This window comes from Budorcas taxicolor, chromosome 5, assembly GCF_023091745.1.
Source record: "Budorcas taxicolor isolate Tak-1 chromosome 5, Takin1.1, whole genome shotgun sequence".
Classification (NCBI taxonomy): domain Eukaryota; kingdom Metazoa; phylum Chordata; class Mammalia; order Artiodactyla; family Bovidae; genus Budorcas; species Budorcas taxicolor.
The window spans coordinates 132656594-132669600 of NC_068914.1; the positions used below are offsets into that span (position 1 = coordinate 132656594).

The 13007-nt window shown below is 38.5% G+C and overlaps 1 protein-coding gene across 1 annotated transcript in view; it reads right to left on the bottom strand.

Moving 5' to 3' along the window:
• The window catches only part of SLCO1C1 (solute carrier organic anion transporter family member 1C1), a 68120-nt gene that overhangs the window by 42075 nt on the left and 13038 nt on the right, over positions 1-13007 (bottom strand). Inside the window, exon 3 of the mRNA XM_052640789.1 lies at positions 6714-6846. Coding sequence (XP_052496749.1) covers positions 6714-6846 — 133 coding nt within the window. The remainder of the gene's footprint in view (positions 1-6713; positions 6847-13007) is intronic.

Consider the following 13007-nt stretch of genomic DNA (forward strand, 5'->3'; position numbering starts at 1 on the left):
TTGGCACTCAGCTTTCCTTATGGTCCAACTCTCACATCCATACATGACTACTGAAAAACCATAGCTTTGACTATATGGGCCTTTGTTGACAAAGTGATGTCTGCTTTTTCATATGCTAACTAGGTTTGTCATAGCACCATACTCCTTCTCAAATTACCCTTCAGAAGTCAATTTTTCTGCTCCACAAGCACCATTCAGGGCAGAGGTAACTGATGAAAGGAATCACATCACCTTGATTCTCATTTTGTTCAGGCATTATGTGACTAAAGGCTAATCATCATAGTAATGTTAAAAATAGTAATAGCTATTTAACACAATAAGGTCAAGATGTATTGACTTGTTAACATATTCAGATTTGTAAATGGCTTATCTTATGTCAGGGCTTCCCTGGTGGTTCAGATGGTAAAAAATCCATCTGCAATGTGGGAGACCTTGGTTCGATCCCTGGGTTGGGAAAATCTGCTAGAGGGGGGCATGGCAATCCACTCCAGTATTCTTGCCTGGAGAATCCTGTGGACAGAGAAGCCTGGTGGGCTACAGTCCATGGGGTTGCAAAAAGTCGGATATGACTGAGTGACTAAGCATACAGTGCATATCAGTGTTGCATAACCTACAGGTCAATGGGTCTATGAACCCCATTGGAAAAATAAAAATATTTTTGTATATATGTATTTAAGGGAAGAGGTTCATAGTTTTGGCACTTTTATCAAATGAATCCTTGATCAAAATAGGTTTCCTAAGTTACAAAGACAAGTAACATCTCAGGTGTTGGGTGTATGGATGTTCCTGTGCAATTCTTTTAAGTTCTTTTTTATATGTCTGAATATTTTTATAATAAACCTCAGAAAAATTTTAAAAAAGAACTATTTAATGAGAATAAATTTTAAAGATTATTAGCTACAGAGGAGAACATTTAGCATTAAAATCATGGTAAATATAATTTTCTTTCTTTAATATAATTCCAGAGATACCAGGGATTATTATTGGGTTGGCCAAAAGTACATTTGAGTTTTTCCATGAGATGTTTACAGAAAAAACCTAATGGACTTTTTGACTAACCCAATATAAAACCTAAATGCTCTTAAAATGACTATCAATAGCAATTAGGTAGTAATTTGAAAGTTTTAGTTATTTGAGCTTTCTGTTTAATCTATCAGAAGGCAACTGCTGCATATAAAATTATTTAGATCTTGAATAAATAGAATTTTATGTAAGTGCCACTTTTGTCACTAAATACTATAATGACAACTCTTTCAAATTTCAGTTTTCTTAGTTATAAGATGGGAGCTATAGGTGTGGTCTGTGCTTATTCAGGCTCTGTTGTTTAAGTAAACAAAGAAGTGCTTGAACAGGGGGCCAGTGATATTCAGTTCAGTCACTCAGTTGTGTCCGACTCATTGCGACACCATGAAATACAGCACGCCAGGCCTCCATGTCCATCACCAAATCCTGGAGTTTACCCAAACTCATATTCATTGAGTTGGTGATGCCATCTAAACATCTCATCCTCTGTCGTCCCCTTCTCCTCCTGCCTTCAATCTTTCCCAACATCAGGGTCTTTCAAATGAGTCAGCTCTTCACATCAGGTGGCCAAAGTATTGAAGTTTCAGCTTTAACATCAGTCCTTCCAATGAACATCCAGGACCAAATTCCCCTAGGATGGACTGGCTGGATCTCCTTGCTGTCCTAGGGACTCTCAAGAGTCTTCTCCAAAACCACAGTTCAAAAGCATCAATTCTTCTGTGCTCAGCCCTCCTTATAGTCCAACTCTCATATCCATACATGACTACTGAAAAACCATAGTTTTGACTGTATGGGCCTTTGTTGGCAAAGTGACGTCTCTGGTTTTTAATATGCTGTCTAGTTTGGTCTTAACTTTCCTTCCAAGGAGCATAGAAGTTAAATAAGCAGGGTGACAATATACAGCCGTAACATACTCCTTTTCCTATTTGGAACCAGTCTGTTGTTCCCTGTCCAGTTCTAACTGTTGCTTCCTGACCTGCATACAGGTTTAAAGTCTTTTAAATCTGGGATTTTAGTTCTGTCCTAACTTCCAGCCCCACTGACACGCTCTTGATTCTGATTCATAAAGTTGCAGAGTGGCCCTGTAAATAATCTCTTTGCTTTCACATTGGCTCCACCAGAGTTATTTTCCTGAGCAGTAGGTACTAGATCCTTTTAAAAATATGTCAGATTGTGTCATTCTGTTCAAATCTCTCACCTGGCTTCTCATCCCATTCTGAGGAGGTATCATCCTTGCAATAATTGGTGACCTATTACCTGTGTTGTGGGGTCTATAAAGGTGTAGCACCAACTGAATCTCAACCACCCACCCAGAACTACTGGCTCAGAATCTACATTTTATCAAGAGCTTCAGGCAATTTAAATGTCCATCACGGTTTGAGAATCAACTTGAAGTCTCCTTCTCTACCACCACCACCACCCCCAAACCCACTTACCTCTTGCTCGTCCCTGCAGCAGACATCATGCCTGACTCCATCCTCCTGCTATAGAAACTTTCATTGTTTATCTAGCCTGGAATCTTCTTCCCCAGATGTCTGTGTGGCACTCATCTCTTTCAGCCTTTCCGAAAAGTCATCATCTTGGTAAATAATCCCCTGACAACGCTGCTTTAAACTGCAAGCCCTCATGTATGCTTATGTGTCTTCCCTGGGTTATTTTTCTCTATGGCACTTAACATTTCCAGCATATGTCACTATTTATCTGTTTGTTTACTCTCTCTCTCTTTCTAATAAGATCTGTGACAGCAGAGATTTTTGTCACTACTCTATTCCTGTTACCTAGAACAGTGACCAATATATATTTATCAAATTCATGAGTCAGGTAAGCTAACACACATAAAACTGAACACAGTCTGTTGGGAGTAGGCCCTTAATAATTGATATCTATAATTAATATTATGTTTTATTGACATCAAGGGAATTTCTGCCAAGCAGAGTATAGTCATCATTGAAAGAACAGAAATTAGCATTTGAAACAAGTGTCCAATTTGACTAATGCTGTGAAAAGTTTGAAAGAAATGAGTATAATAATCCTCAGTAGAAAGTAAATTTCACAAGGGAAAGAATTGTGTGTGTGTGTTTGGGGGAGGGTATCTTTGTTTTCTTTCTTTTTGATTTTTCTCCATTGTCTGTCATGGTACCATCTGAGCCACCAGAAAAACCCACCAGGCAATTGGCAGACACTAAATAATAAATGAGCAAATGTATCTTTCACCATCTAAAGGTTGTTGATAAGAATTCGTCTTTATTTTTAAGCACGAGCCTGATTGGCTTCTTAGATATACCTTTCCTTCTGATTTTCTTGTATTAGTATATTTGTCATTAACTTGAAGGGACACTCAGCAGTAGCCACAGGACTGGAAAAGGTCAGTTTTCATTCCAATCCCAAAGAAAGGCAATGCCAAAGAATGCTCAAACTACTGCACAATTGCACTCATCTCACATGCTAGTAAAGTAATGCTCAAAATTCTCCAAGCCAGGCTTCAGCAACCGTGAAATTCCAGATTGTTCAAGCTGGTTTTAGGAAAGGCAGAGGAACCAGAGATCAAATTGCCAGCATCCACTGGATCATGGAAAAAGCAAGAGAGTTCCAGGAAAACATCTACTTCTGCTTTATTGACTATGCCAAAGTCATGACTGTGTGGATCACAAGAAACTGTGGAAAATTCTGAAAGAGATGGGAATACTAGACCACCTGACCTGCCTCCTGCGAAATCTGTATGCAGTTCAAGAAGCAACAATTAGGGCCAGACATGGAACAATGGACTGGTTCCAAATAGGAAAATGAGTACGTCAAGGCTGTATATTGTCACCCTGTTTATTTAACTTACATGCAGAGTACATCATGAGAAACGCTGGGCTGGAGGAAGCACAAGCTAGAATAAAGATCTCCGGGAGAAATATCAATAACCTCAGATATGCAGATGACACCACCCTTATTGCAGAATGTGAAGAAGAACTAAAGAGCCTCTTGATGAAGGTGAAAGAGGAGAGTGAAAAATTTGACTTAAAGCTCAACATTCAGAAAATGAAGATCATGGTATCTGGTCCCATCACTTCATGGGAAATAGATGGGGAAACAGTGGAAACAGTGGCTGACTTTATATTTTTGGGCTCCAAAATCACTGCAGATGGTGACTGCAGCCATGAAATTAAAAGACTCTTGCTCCTTGGAAGGAAAGTTATGACCAACCTAGACAGCATATTCAAAAGCAGAGACATTACTTTGTCAACAAAAGTCCATCTAGTCAAGGCTATGGTTTTTCCAGTAGTCATGTATGGATGTGAGAGTTGGACCATAAAGAAAGCTGAGCGCCGAAGAATTGATACTTTTGAACTGTGGTGTTGGAAAAGACCCTTGAGAGTCTCTTGGACAGCAAGGAGATCCAATCAGTCCATCCTAAAGGAGATCAGTCCTGGGTGTTCATTGGAGGGACTGATGTTGAAGCTGAAACTTCAATACTTTGGCCACCTGATGGAAAGAGGTGACTCATTTGAAAAGACCCTGATGCTGGGAAAGATTGAGGGTGGGAGGAGAAGGGGACAACAGAGGATGAGATGGTTGGATGGCATCACCGACCCAATGGACATGGGTTTGGGTGTACTCTGGGAGTTGGTGATGGGTAGGGAGGCCTGGCGTGCTGCGATTCATGGGGTCGCAAAGAGTCAGAGATGACTGAGCACCTGAGCAGCACTGAACTGAAGCGACACTATTCTTAATCTGAGTGCAACACCTTTAAGATAAATCGTTGCCGTCTCTGGTTAAAACCAGGTGGCTTAATTATCTAAAGAGGATTGATAACAAAACACAACTAGAATGACACAGCTGTTAGCTAAGCATTTTACCTGTGTCATCTCACTGAATATCTTCAACAATATTACAAGCTAACTATTGTTTTATTACCTATAATGTGTATTTTAAGGTGCATAAACTGAGGTCTAGGAAGGCTAGGTAATATGCCCAAGGTCACATTTCTTCTGAGCTACTGATGCCCTTTCGAAAGAGTTAGGTCAAGGGTCAAGGATTTATCTAGTTTCTTTAACTGCTTTCAAATGTTTTAATATTTTTAGTGGGACTCTTTTTTTCCCCCTCTGAGCAAATAGCTGCATGGAGACTCAATGACTAGAATAGATAACACAGAAATGGATCAAGCAGGGGTTATTGGGATTACAGACTATTTCCTCAGCCCTCTCCCTTTCCTCCTCCTTACCCACTGGCTGCAGATAATACCTTTGTAGAATCTCAGTGATGTAAGGACATTTCTGCCGTGTGGAAAGGAGGTCAGATATGTGTCTAAAGAGTAGGCAGAAATCTTGAAGCCATGCAAAGACAAAGGGATCACAGAAACCATCCAAATAGGTAGGAAAGATTCTACACAAAGGATTCTGTGAGCTGTCTTTATAGATTGGATATAGATATCAAAACCAGACTATACTTATATAAGTGACCTGGGAATCCAAGAAAAAGTTTGGACCAGATCATCTGTGGGCTTCTCAGGTGACACTAGTGGTAAAGAACCTGCCTGCCAAGGCAGGAAATGTGAGAGACATGGGTTTAGTCCCTGGATCGGGAAGATCTCCTGGAGGAGGTCATGACAACCCACTCCAGTATTCTTGCCTAGAGAATCTCATGGGCAGAGGACCCTGGCAAGCTAGTCTATAGAGTCACAAAGATTCAGACATGACTGAAGCAACTTAGCACACACGCAGATCATTTGTAAATCTCTCCAGCTTTGAAATGTCATGGTATGGTGGTCTAGAGTGGGAAGTCATCAAAAATATATCTGATACATAATTTCCTAAAATATTCTCTTGCTTTGAAACCTCTTGCTTGTCACTTGGCTCAGTAGGCAATGGGCAACCACAGAGAAGAGAGGCAGTATGTATATGAATGAAGAAGGTATCAGAATCCCTGTTTTAAGGATCCAGTTCTGTAAATTACAAAACACCTAAACTTGAGAAGGTCACCAGACTCTCTAGGTATGGTCCTTAGCTTTAAACTAAGAAAAAAAAGGATAAGCTGTGCTCTCCTGCCTCATGGGTTGTCATGAAGATGAAATGATATGATGAAATCTTTGGAACTACTAAAGTTGTATGCAAGTATTAATAAAATTACTAACAAAAGTATCAACAGGAAACTTCAAGTTTGCAGAATACAAACACTCCACTTCTGTTGAGAAAGTTCTGTGAGATAATACTTGAATCTTGAATAGTAGTTATTTCAGTTGGTAATGTATCCCTCAGTCAATGATCTACCAGTCAATTTTACCATGATCCAGCATATTGTCTGTAGCATTGTTTTATTACCCATTTGACACTCATTTGATGCTTATTACTTTTTCTTTACTTAGAACTTTGCCTCCACAGCTGTATTAAATTATTTGAATGAAGGCATGTTTGTGAAAATTTCCCTTAAATAACGTTGACATCCATACATAGTGGTATATTGAAAGACATTTTTTTACAGTTTATTAAATCATAAGCAAAATTGTAAACATTTTGAAATTTTGCCCAAAGTGCATGTAAGAAAATAAGATGTAAATTATCATGGTTATCATGATACAAACTATCGTGGTTATTGTAATGGCCAGGAATTATTTTCTCAAATTTAAATAGTTAATTGTATTCATTAAAAGAGAGGCAATACAGTTGTTGGTTAACATAAGAAAAAGATATTTGCATTAGACTTACTGCTCCATGAAGAACTGAGGCATTGCAATGAGCAATGTTCCAACTCCCATGATCAGGCACCCAGCTCCAATTATTTTTGGCCTGTGAAGCTTGGCTCCAAAGTAGCTAACAAATGCTATAACTAAGAGATTCCCTTTGGGGAAAAGAATAAAATGTTCATAAATTAGAGAACTTAGAAAGTCATCAGCATAACTAAATAACTATAACTGAATGAACGAATGTCTATGGCAAGTTGGGCAATGTTTGTTTTGACTAAACCATCTCCCACCATCTTCCCCATCATTTGTCTGTCTTTCCTTTAATCTGAGATGACTGTTGAAACAATCCTGAGATTCATTACTTCAATCATGTCATCCCTTTATCAAGATACTTTAATAACTAACCATTCTACCTTGTTTTCATCCACCTTAATTATTTGTCCTTTTAAAGTGTTTTATCAATAAATTAAATTGTAAGGCTTCCTATAGTTTCACTCTTAAATTTTTCTTGGTGATTTTGAAGTAAACTTTATGACTCTTTCTTCATTTGTTAACATTTTCTATTAAAACCTCTCTTGGTTTCCCATAAAACGTACATCATATAGTCTTGCTTTAGCTGATATTCTCCAAAGAAAAAATAAACACAATTGTTTCACTTTATGAAATCAAATTATGAAATGCTCAGTTGTGTCCAACTCTTTCAGACTCCATGGACTGTAGCCCACCAGGCCCCTCTGTTCATTGAATTTTTCAGGCAAGAATCCTGAAGTGGGTTGCCATTTCCTATTCCAGGAGATGTTCCTGACCCAGGGATTAAACCGGCATCTCTTGGATCTCCTGCTTTGGCAGGCAGATTCTTTACCACTACACAACCTGGGAAGCCTGCTTGCTTACATACTTTTTACGAAAATAAAAGGTTCAAAAGAGAAATAAAAAATTATTCCACATAGCTTCATAAACACATCAATTATATTTATATAATTATCTCAATGTATGCTCAGAATACAAATTTTATGAAATAAAAAGTCTGTAAGATATAACCATCTCTTTTTAAAAAATAAAGAATAAAGCTTTTTGAAGGTAGGACTTCAGGCTTTCTAAAATATCTCCAGTGAAGCAGTCGATGATGGTGATTAACTGATTAAACATGCTTTAGGCAAGATTTTCTCATGCCTTGCTGTGTACAAAAATTACTGGAAAGGAGTGGCAAGGTAAATATTCACAGAAACATTTAAAATGCAGAATCTTGGCAGCTCTCAACAGTTTCTGATTTCATGGATGGGGGAGGGGATACAGGCCAAGAAATCTGCATTTTTAATACTCATTCAAATGTGTTGATGGGGATAATTCCTGGAACATGCTTTGATAAACATTGCTTAGGGTCTTAGATTTCAAGGGACTTTAATGTTTTAGCTATTTACATTTGGAGTATTTATTTTTTAAAGATTGTGGTGCTAGATAAAGTAAAACTTATCATTTCTCCAGCAATTGATTGTGGAATCTGTTGGGTGGCCTAGGTTTGAAGTTGTCGATGTTTTCAATTTTCCAGAAAGAGTGAGTTTCCTTACATCTGTAAGCAATCATCTAATTTACTACTGTCTATTCACACTGCCAGCTTTAGTTAAGTGCAAAAACAGCAGCAATTTTTATCGTTTTGAGGATAATAATGATAGTGAAAAAAGTAGCTTGCTCCTGGCTACAGTAGCTTCAGGCTTCTTCACCAGGAAGGATTGAGCTCTTTCTAGGTTTCATATAAGAAAAGCTTAAGTCTGTATGAAATCACTTATTTAATATTTAAGTATTTAGTAGAAGAAATGTTTTTATATATATATTGATAATTATGTCTGTAATTTTGCTAATGTGTCACAGTAAATAAAACTAAATCAAAACCTAACTTTCAGTTTACAGGTAATGTGCCACCCATCACCATAATTACCCAAATTCCCATATCACCAATATGTCACAATAAAGGACTCATGTTTACAGGCCGTTTCTGTGTTATATATGTGGGTATCCCAGACACTACAAAATACCATTTGAACTTCTGTAATATCTGTGAGTTTTGCTTCCTTTTTTTTAGTAACCTTTCTGAGTTCTCACAAGATAGACTTAGAAAATAAATGGTGATGTATAATCTTTAAAAAAACAAATTGGATATCAAAATTCTTTCATATCTACCATTACTAACTTCTGAAAAAACAACAGGTCCAGAGAGGTTTACAAATATGTTTTTATCAAATTTTCGAGTGCTAGATTTTCCCGCTTTCTCTCTTCCTCTCTTTCCCCAAACACAGTACTTCAAATAATAGAAAAGAAAGCTATCCAACTCATTCCTATAAGAATAATACAAACTTGTAATCCAAACTAGGAAGCAATAGTTAGAACTGGACATGGAACAACAGACTGGTTCCAAATTGGAAAAGGAGTCCATCAAGGCTGTATATTGTCACCTTGCTTATTTAACTTATATGCAGAGTACATCATGAGAAACGCTGGGGTGGAGGAAGCACAAGCTGGAATTAAGATTGCCGGGAGAAATATCAATAACCTCAGATATGCAGATGACACCACCCTTATGGCAGAAAGTGAAGAGGAACTAAAAAGCCTCTTGATGAAAGTGAAAGAGGAGAGTGAAAAAGTTGGCCTAAAGCTCAACATTCAGAAAACGAAGATCATGGCATCCGGTCCCATCACTTCATGGGAAATAGATGGGGAAACAGGGGAAACAGTGTCAGGCTTTATTTTTGGGGCTTCAAAATCACTGCAGATGGTGACTGCAGCCATGAAATTAAAAGACTCTTACTCCTTGGAAGGAAAGTTATGAACAACCTAGATAGCATATTCAAAAGCAGAGACATTACTTTGCCAACAAATGCCCATCTAGTCAAGGCTATGGTTTTTCCAGTAGTCATGTATGGATGTGAGAGTTGGACTGTGGAGAAAGCTGAGCACTGAAGAATTGATGCTTTTGAACTGTGGTGTTTGAGAAGACTCCTGAGAGTCCCTTGGACTGCAAGGAGTTCCAACCAGTCCATCCTAAAGGAGATCAGTCCTGAGTGTTCACTGGAAAGACTAATGCTAAAGCTGAAACTCCAATACTTTGGCCACCTCATGGGAAGAGTTGACTTATTTGAAAAGACCCTGATGCTGAGAGGGATTGGAGGCAGGAGGAGAAGGGGACTACAGAGGATGAGATGGCTGGATGGCATCACTGACTCGATGGACATGAGTTTGTGTGAACTCGGAATTGGTGATGGACAGGGAGGCCTGGCGTGCTGTGATTCATGGGGTTGCAAGGAGTCGGACACGACTAGTGAATGAACTGAACTGAACTGAATCCAAACTAGATGAAGACAGTGGAAGAGACGAAATGCAGTTTATTCTAGGAGTGGAAGTGAGTGAAGTTGCTCAGCCGTGTCTGACTCTTTGCGATGCCATGGACTGTCACCTACCAGGCTCCTCCATCTATAGAATTTTCCAGGCAAGAGTACTGGAATGCATTGCCATTTCCTTCTCCAGGGGATCTTCCCGACCCGGGAATCTAACCCAGGTCTCCCGCATTGCAGGCAGATGCTTTACCGTCTGAGTCATGAGGGAAGCCCAGGAGTGGAAGGGCACCACCAAATAAGAAACAAATCTGTTAATTAAAGCTGTATATAAAATAATGGAAAGAGAAAAGTTCCATGGTTGTATTGTGTTCAGTCACTTCAGTCATGTGCAACTGTTTGTGAGCCCCCAAACTGTAGCCCACCAGGCTCCTGCATCCATGGGATTCTCCAGGCAAAAATACTGGAGTGGGTGATGCCGGGAGCAAGTGTGAGGAACTCCACCTGTGGCAAAGGTCATGAGGAAGGAGGCTTGGCATACGCAAAGGCGGGATTGAGCCTCAGGAGACCCCCTGTTCCTGAGCATCTACCCCCAAAACCAGAGTCTGCCTACTTTACTGTTTTATGCTCTCACCTATACCTCTGACTTTACGGGGGGTTGTCCCCCACCACCTCTCTCGGAGAAGGAGTTAACTTGCAGCTCCAGTCCATAAAAATTCCTGGGCGTGACAAGAGTGCTTCAACTTACAAACTCCTCTGAAGGTTCTCTAGCCTGCCTGAACAGGTTCGTCCAGCCACATGTGATTGTTCACAGCCTCCCAACCGTGAGAAGCATGAGATGCCTTAAACTTTCTAAATACAGATTCTTTTGAGAAGTTAGAAAATTATTAGTATAATATAGTGGGTTGATTAGGAATTATATTGGTGAAGGGTTTTCATTAGTTGGGGCAATATTTGCTGCCAAGTCTCCATATTCTCTGCCCTTATAATGAATATAACTAGCATATAGGAGAAATAAGTATTAACCTTTGATATTAATCATGTTAAACCTTAGGCTAAGTAAATTCCTTTCTTAATTGTAACCCACTACACCCTCACCCTATAGGAATGAACTTTACCTGATACCTTCGGAGGGTGGCGCCTGGTTTAAGAAAAAAATCACCACTGGAAAAAATAAGTTTTCTGGTTGACTGACTGTTATCAGAAAGAGCCAAAAAATGTCAGCAGGCCTCATGGCCATAAGATGATGTAAAACCCCTAAGACCTTCGTATACATTTATATGAAACACCTGATTTTGATAAAGGTCAGGTCTGCTGACCCCACATGACTCTATTCATCCCTATGTATAACAAAAAGTATATAAGTGAACCTGAAAAACAAAGAAAATGGATCAGTTTCTGGAAAGAACTGATTCCCCCGTGTCATTCTTTCTTTCCCCTTCTGGCTGAATTCCCATCTGGAGCGTGGATGCTCACCAAGCCTGCTAATTTTGCCCTGGCTTCTAAGACCCATGTGAGAGGGAGCCAAAGGCGGGGCACCCTCCACTATTCAAGCGGGCGCCGGTGACCTATGTAGGTGGTGCAAACCTGTCTCGAGGTTTTATTGGTATTCCACGTAAACCAAGTTATTCAGCCTCTTTTTCTCCACTAATTTTCCTACTACACTATTCTTTTCTAATCTCTTTTTATATTTCTAATTAAATAGCTTTTTCCTAGGACACCAACTCCATCTCCCCTTCAAATTCCCTGGATCCACCAGGGCTGGACCCTGGCAGGTTGCAATTTCCTATTCCAGGGGATCAGACATATAAAAGCACTTAATATAATTAGCCATTTATGATGAGAAAAATCTGGGCAAATTAGCTTTTAAAGTGTATCTATCAAAACTGTGCAGCTCATAGACTGTTTAATGGTGAAATTTTAAAAGTATTTTCATTAAGGTAAGATGTAAGACAAGGATGCCCATTGTCACTGCTTCTATTCAACACAGTACTGAGGCCAGTGGAATAACACAAGAACAAGAAATATATCTAATAATGGGAAAGAATGATATAAAATTACCTTCTGTTTTAGACAATACAATTGTTCAGGAAACTCTACAGCATCTATAGACAATCAATTAGAATTAACAAATTCAACAAGATTGCTGTATACTTGTAACACTAGACATTAATACTCTTCCAGTACCCTAAGAATTACTAAATAAGAAATGTAACAAAAATTCTTTTCATAATGGCAACATAAACTTTAAAAATGTAGGAACAAATATAGCAAAAAATAAGTAGTATATTTATAGTTTGTAAATATAATATTGAAAGCTATAAAAAGACTTAACTAAATGGAGATACACACCATGTTTTTGGATGGAAAGACTCATTAACATAAAATATATCTGATTTGATATATAAATTCTATGCAATTTCAACCAAACCAAATGGGATACTTCAGAAAACTATTCCAAGTACAACCAAGAAAAAAATTTGATAGAAAAGTTGGAAATTTTCCTACCTAATTGCAGAGCTAGTTATAAAACTATAATCAAGAAGACAGTCTTGTATAGAGTTAGGGATCAACAGACTTATGGAAAAGATTTACACTTAAGAGATAAGTTTTTATGTGACAAAGAGGGTATTTCAAATACCTGGGATAAGTATATATTGAATTAGTGCTGATTAGACAATTTGTTATGATAATATAAAGAGGCTGCTACCTGGCTTTGAATTTTTTTAAATTCTATTTTAGAATGCCTCTTTTGATCCAGCATATAAGAAGCTAGAAGAGTTTTCTTCATCCTAAGACTAAGTAAAAAGCTGAAAAATCAACAGATCTTAGATCTGTCAGAGAGGTGGGATCATAGGGTAAACTGCTGCCCTCATAATTGGAGAGACCAACAGGCAAATGCAAAGAATTGTGGCCAGCTGGAAAAGAAATCCACAGCAATAAATCTCCTTGGGAACAAGCTTTATGGTAAGAAAAACCTGAACTCTACC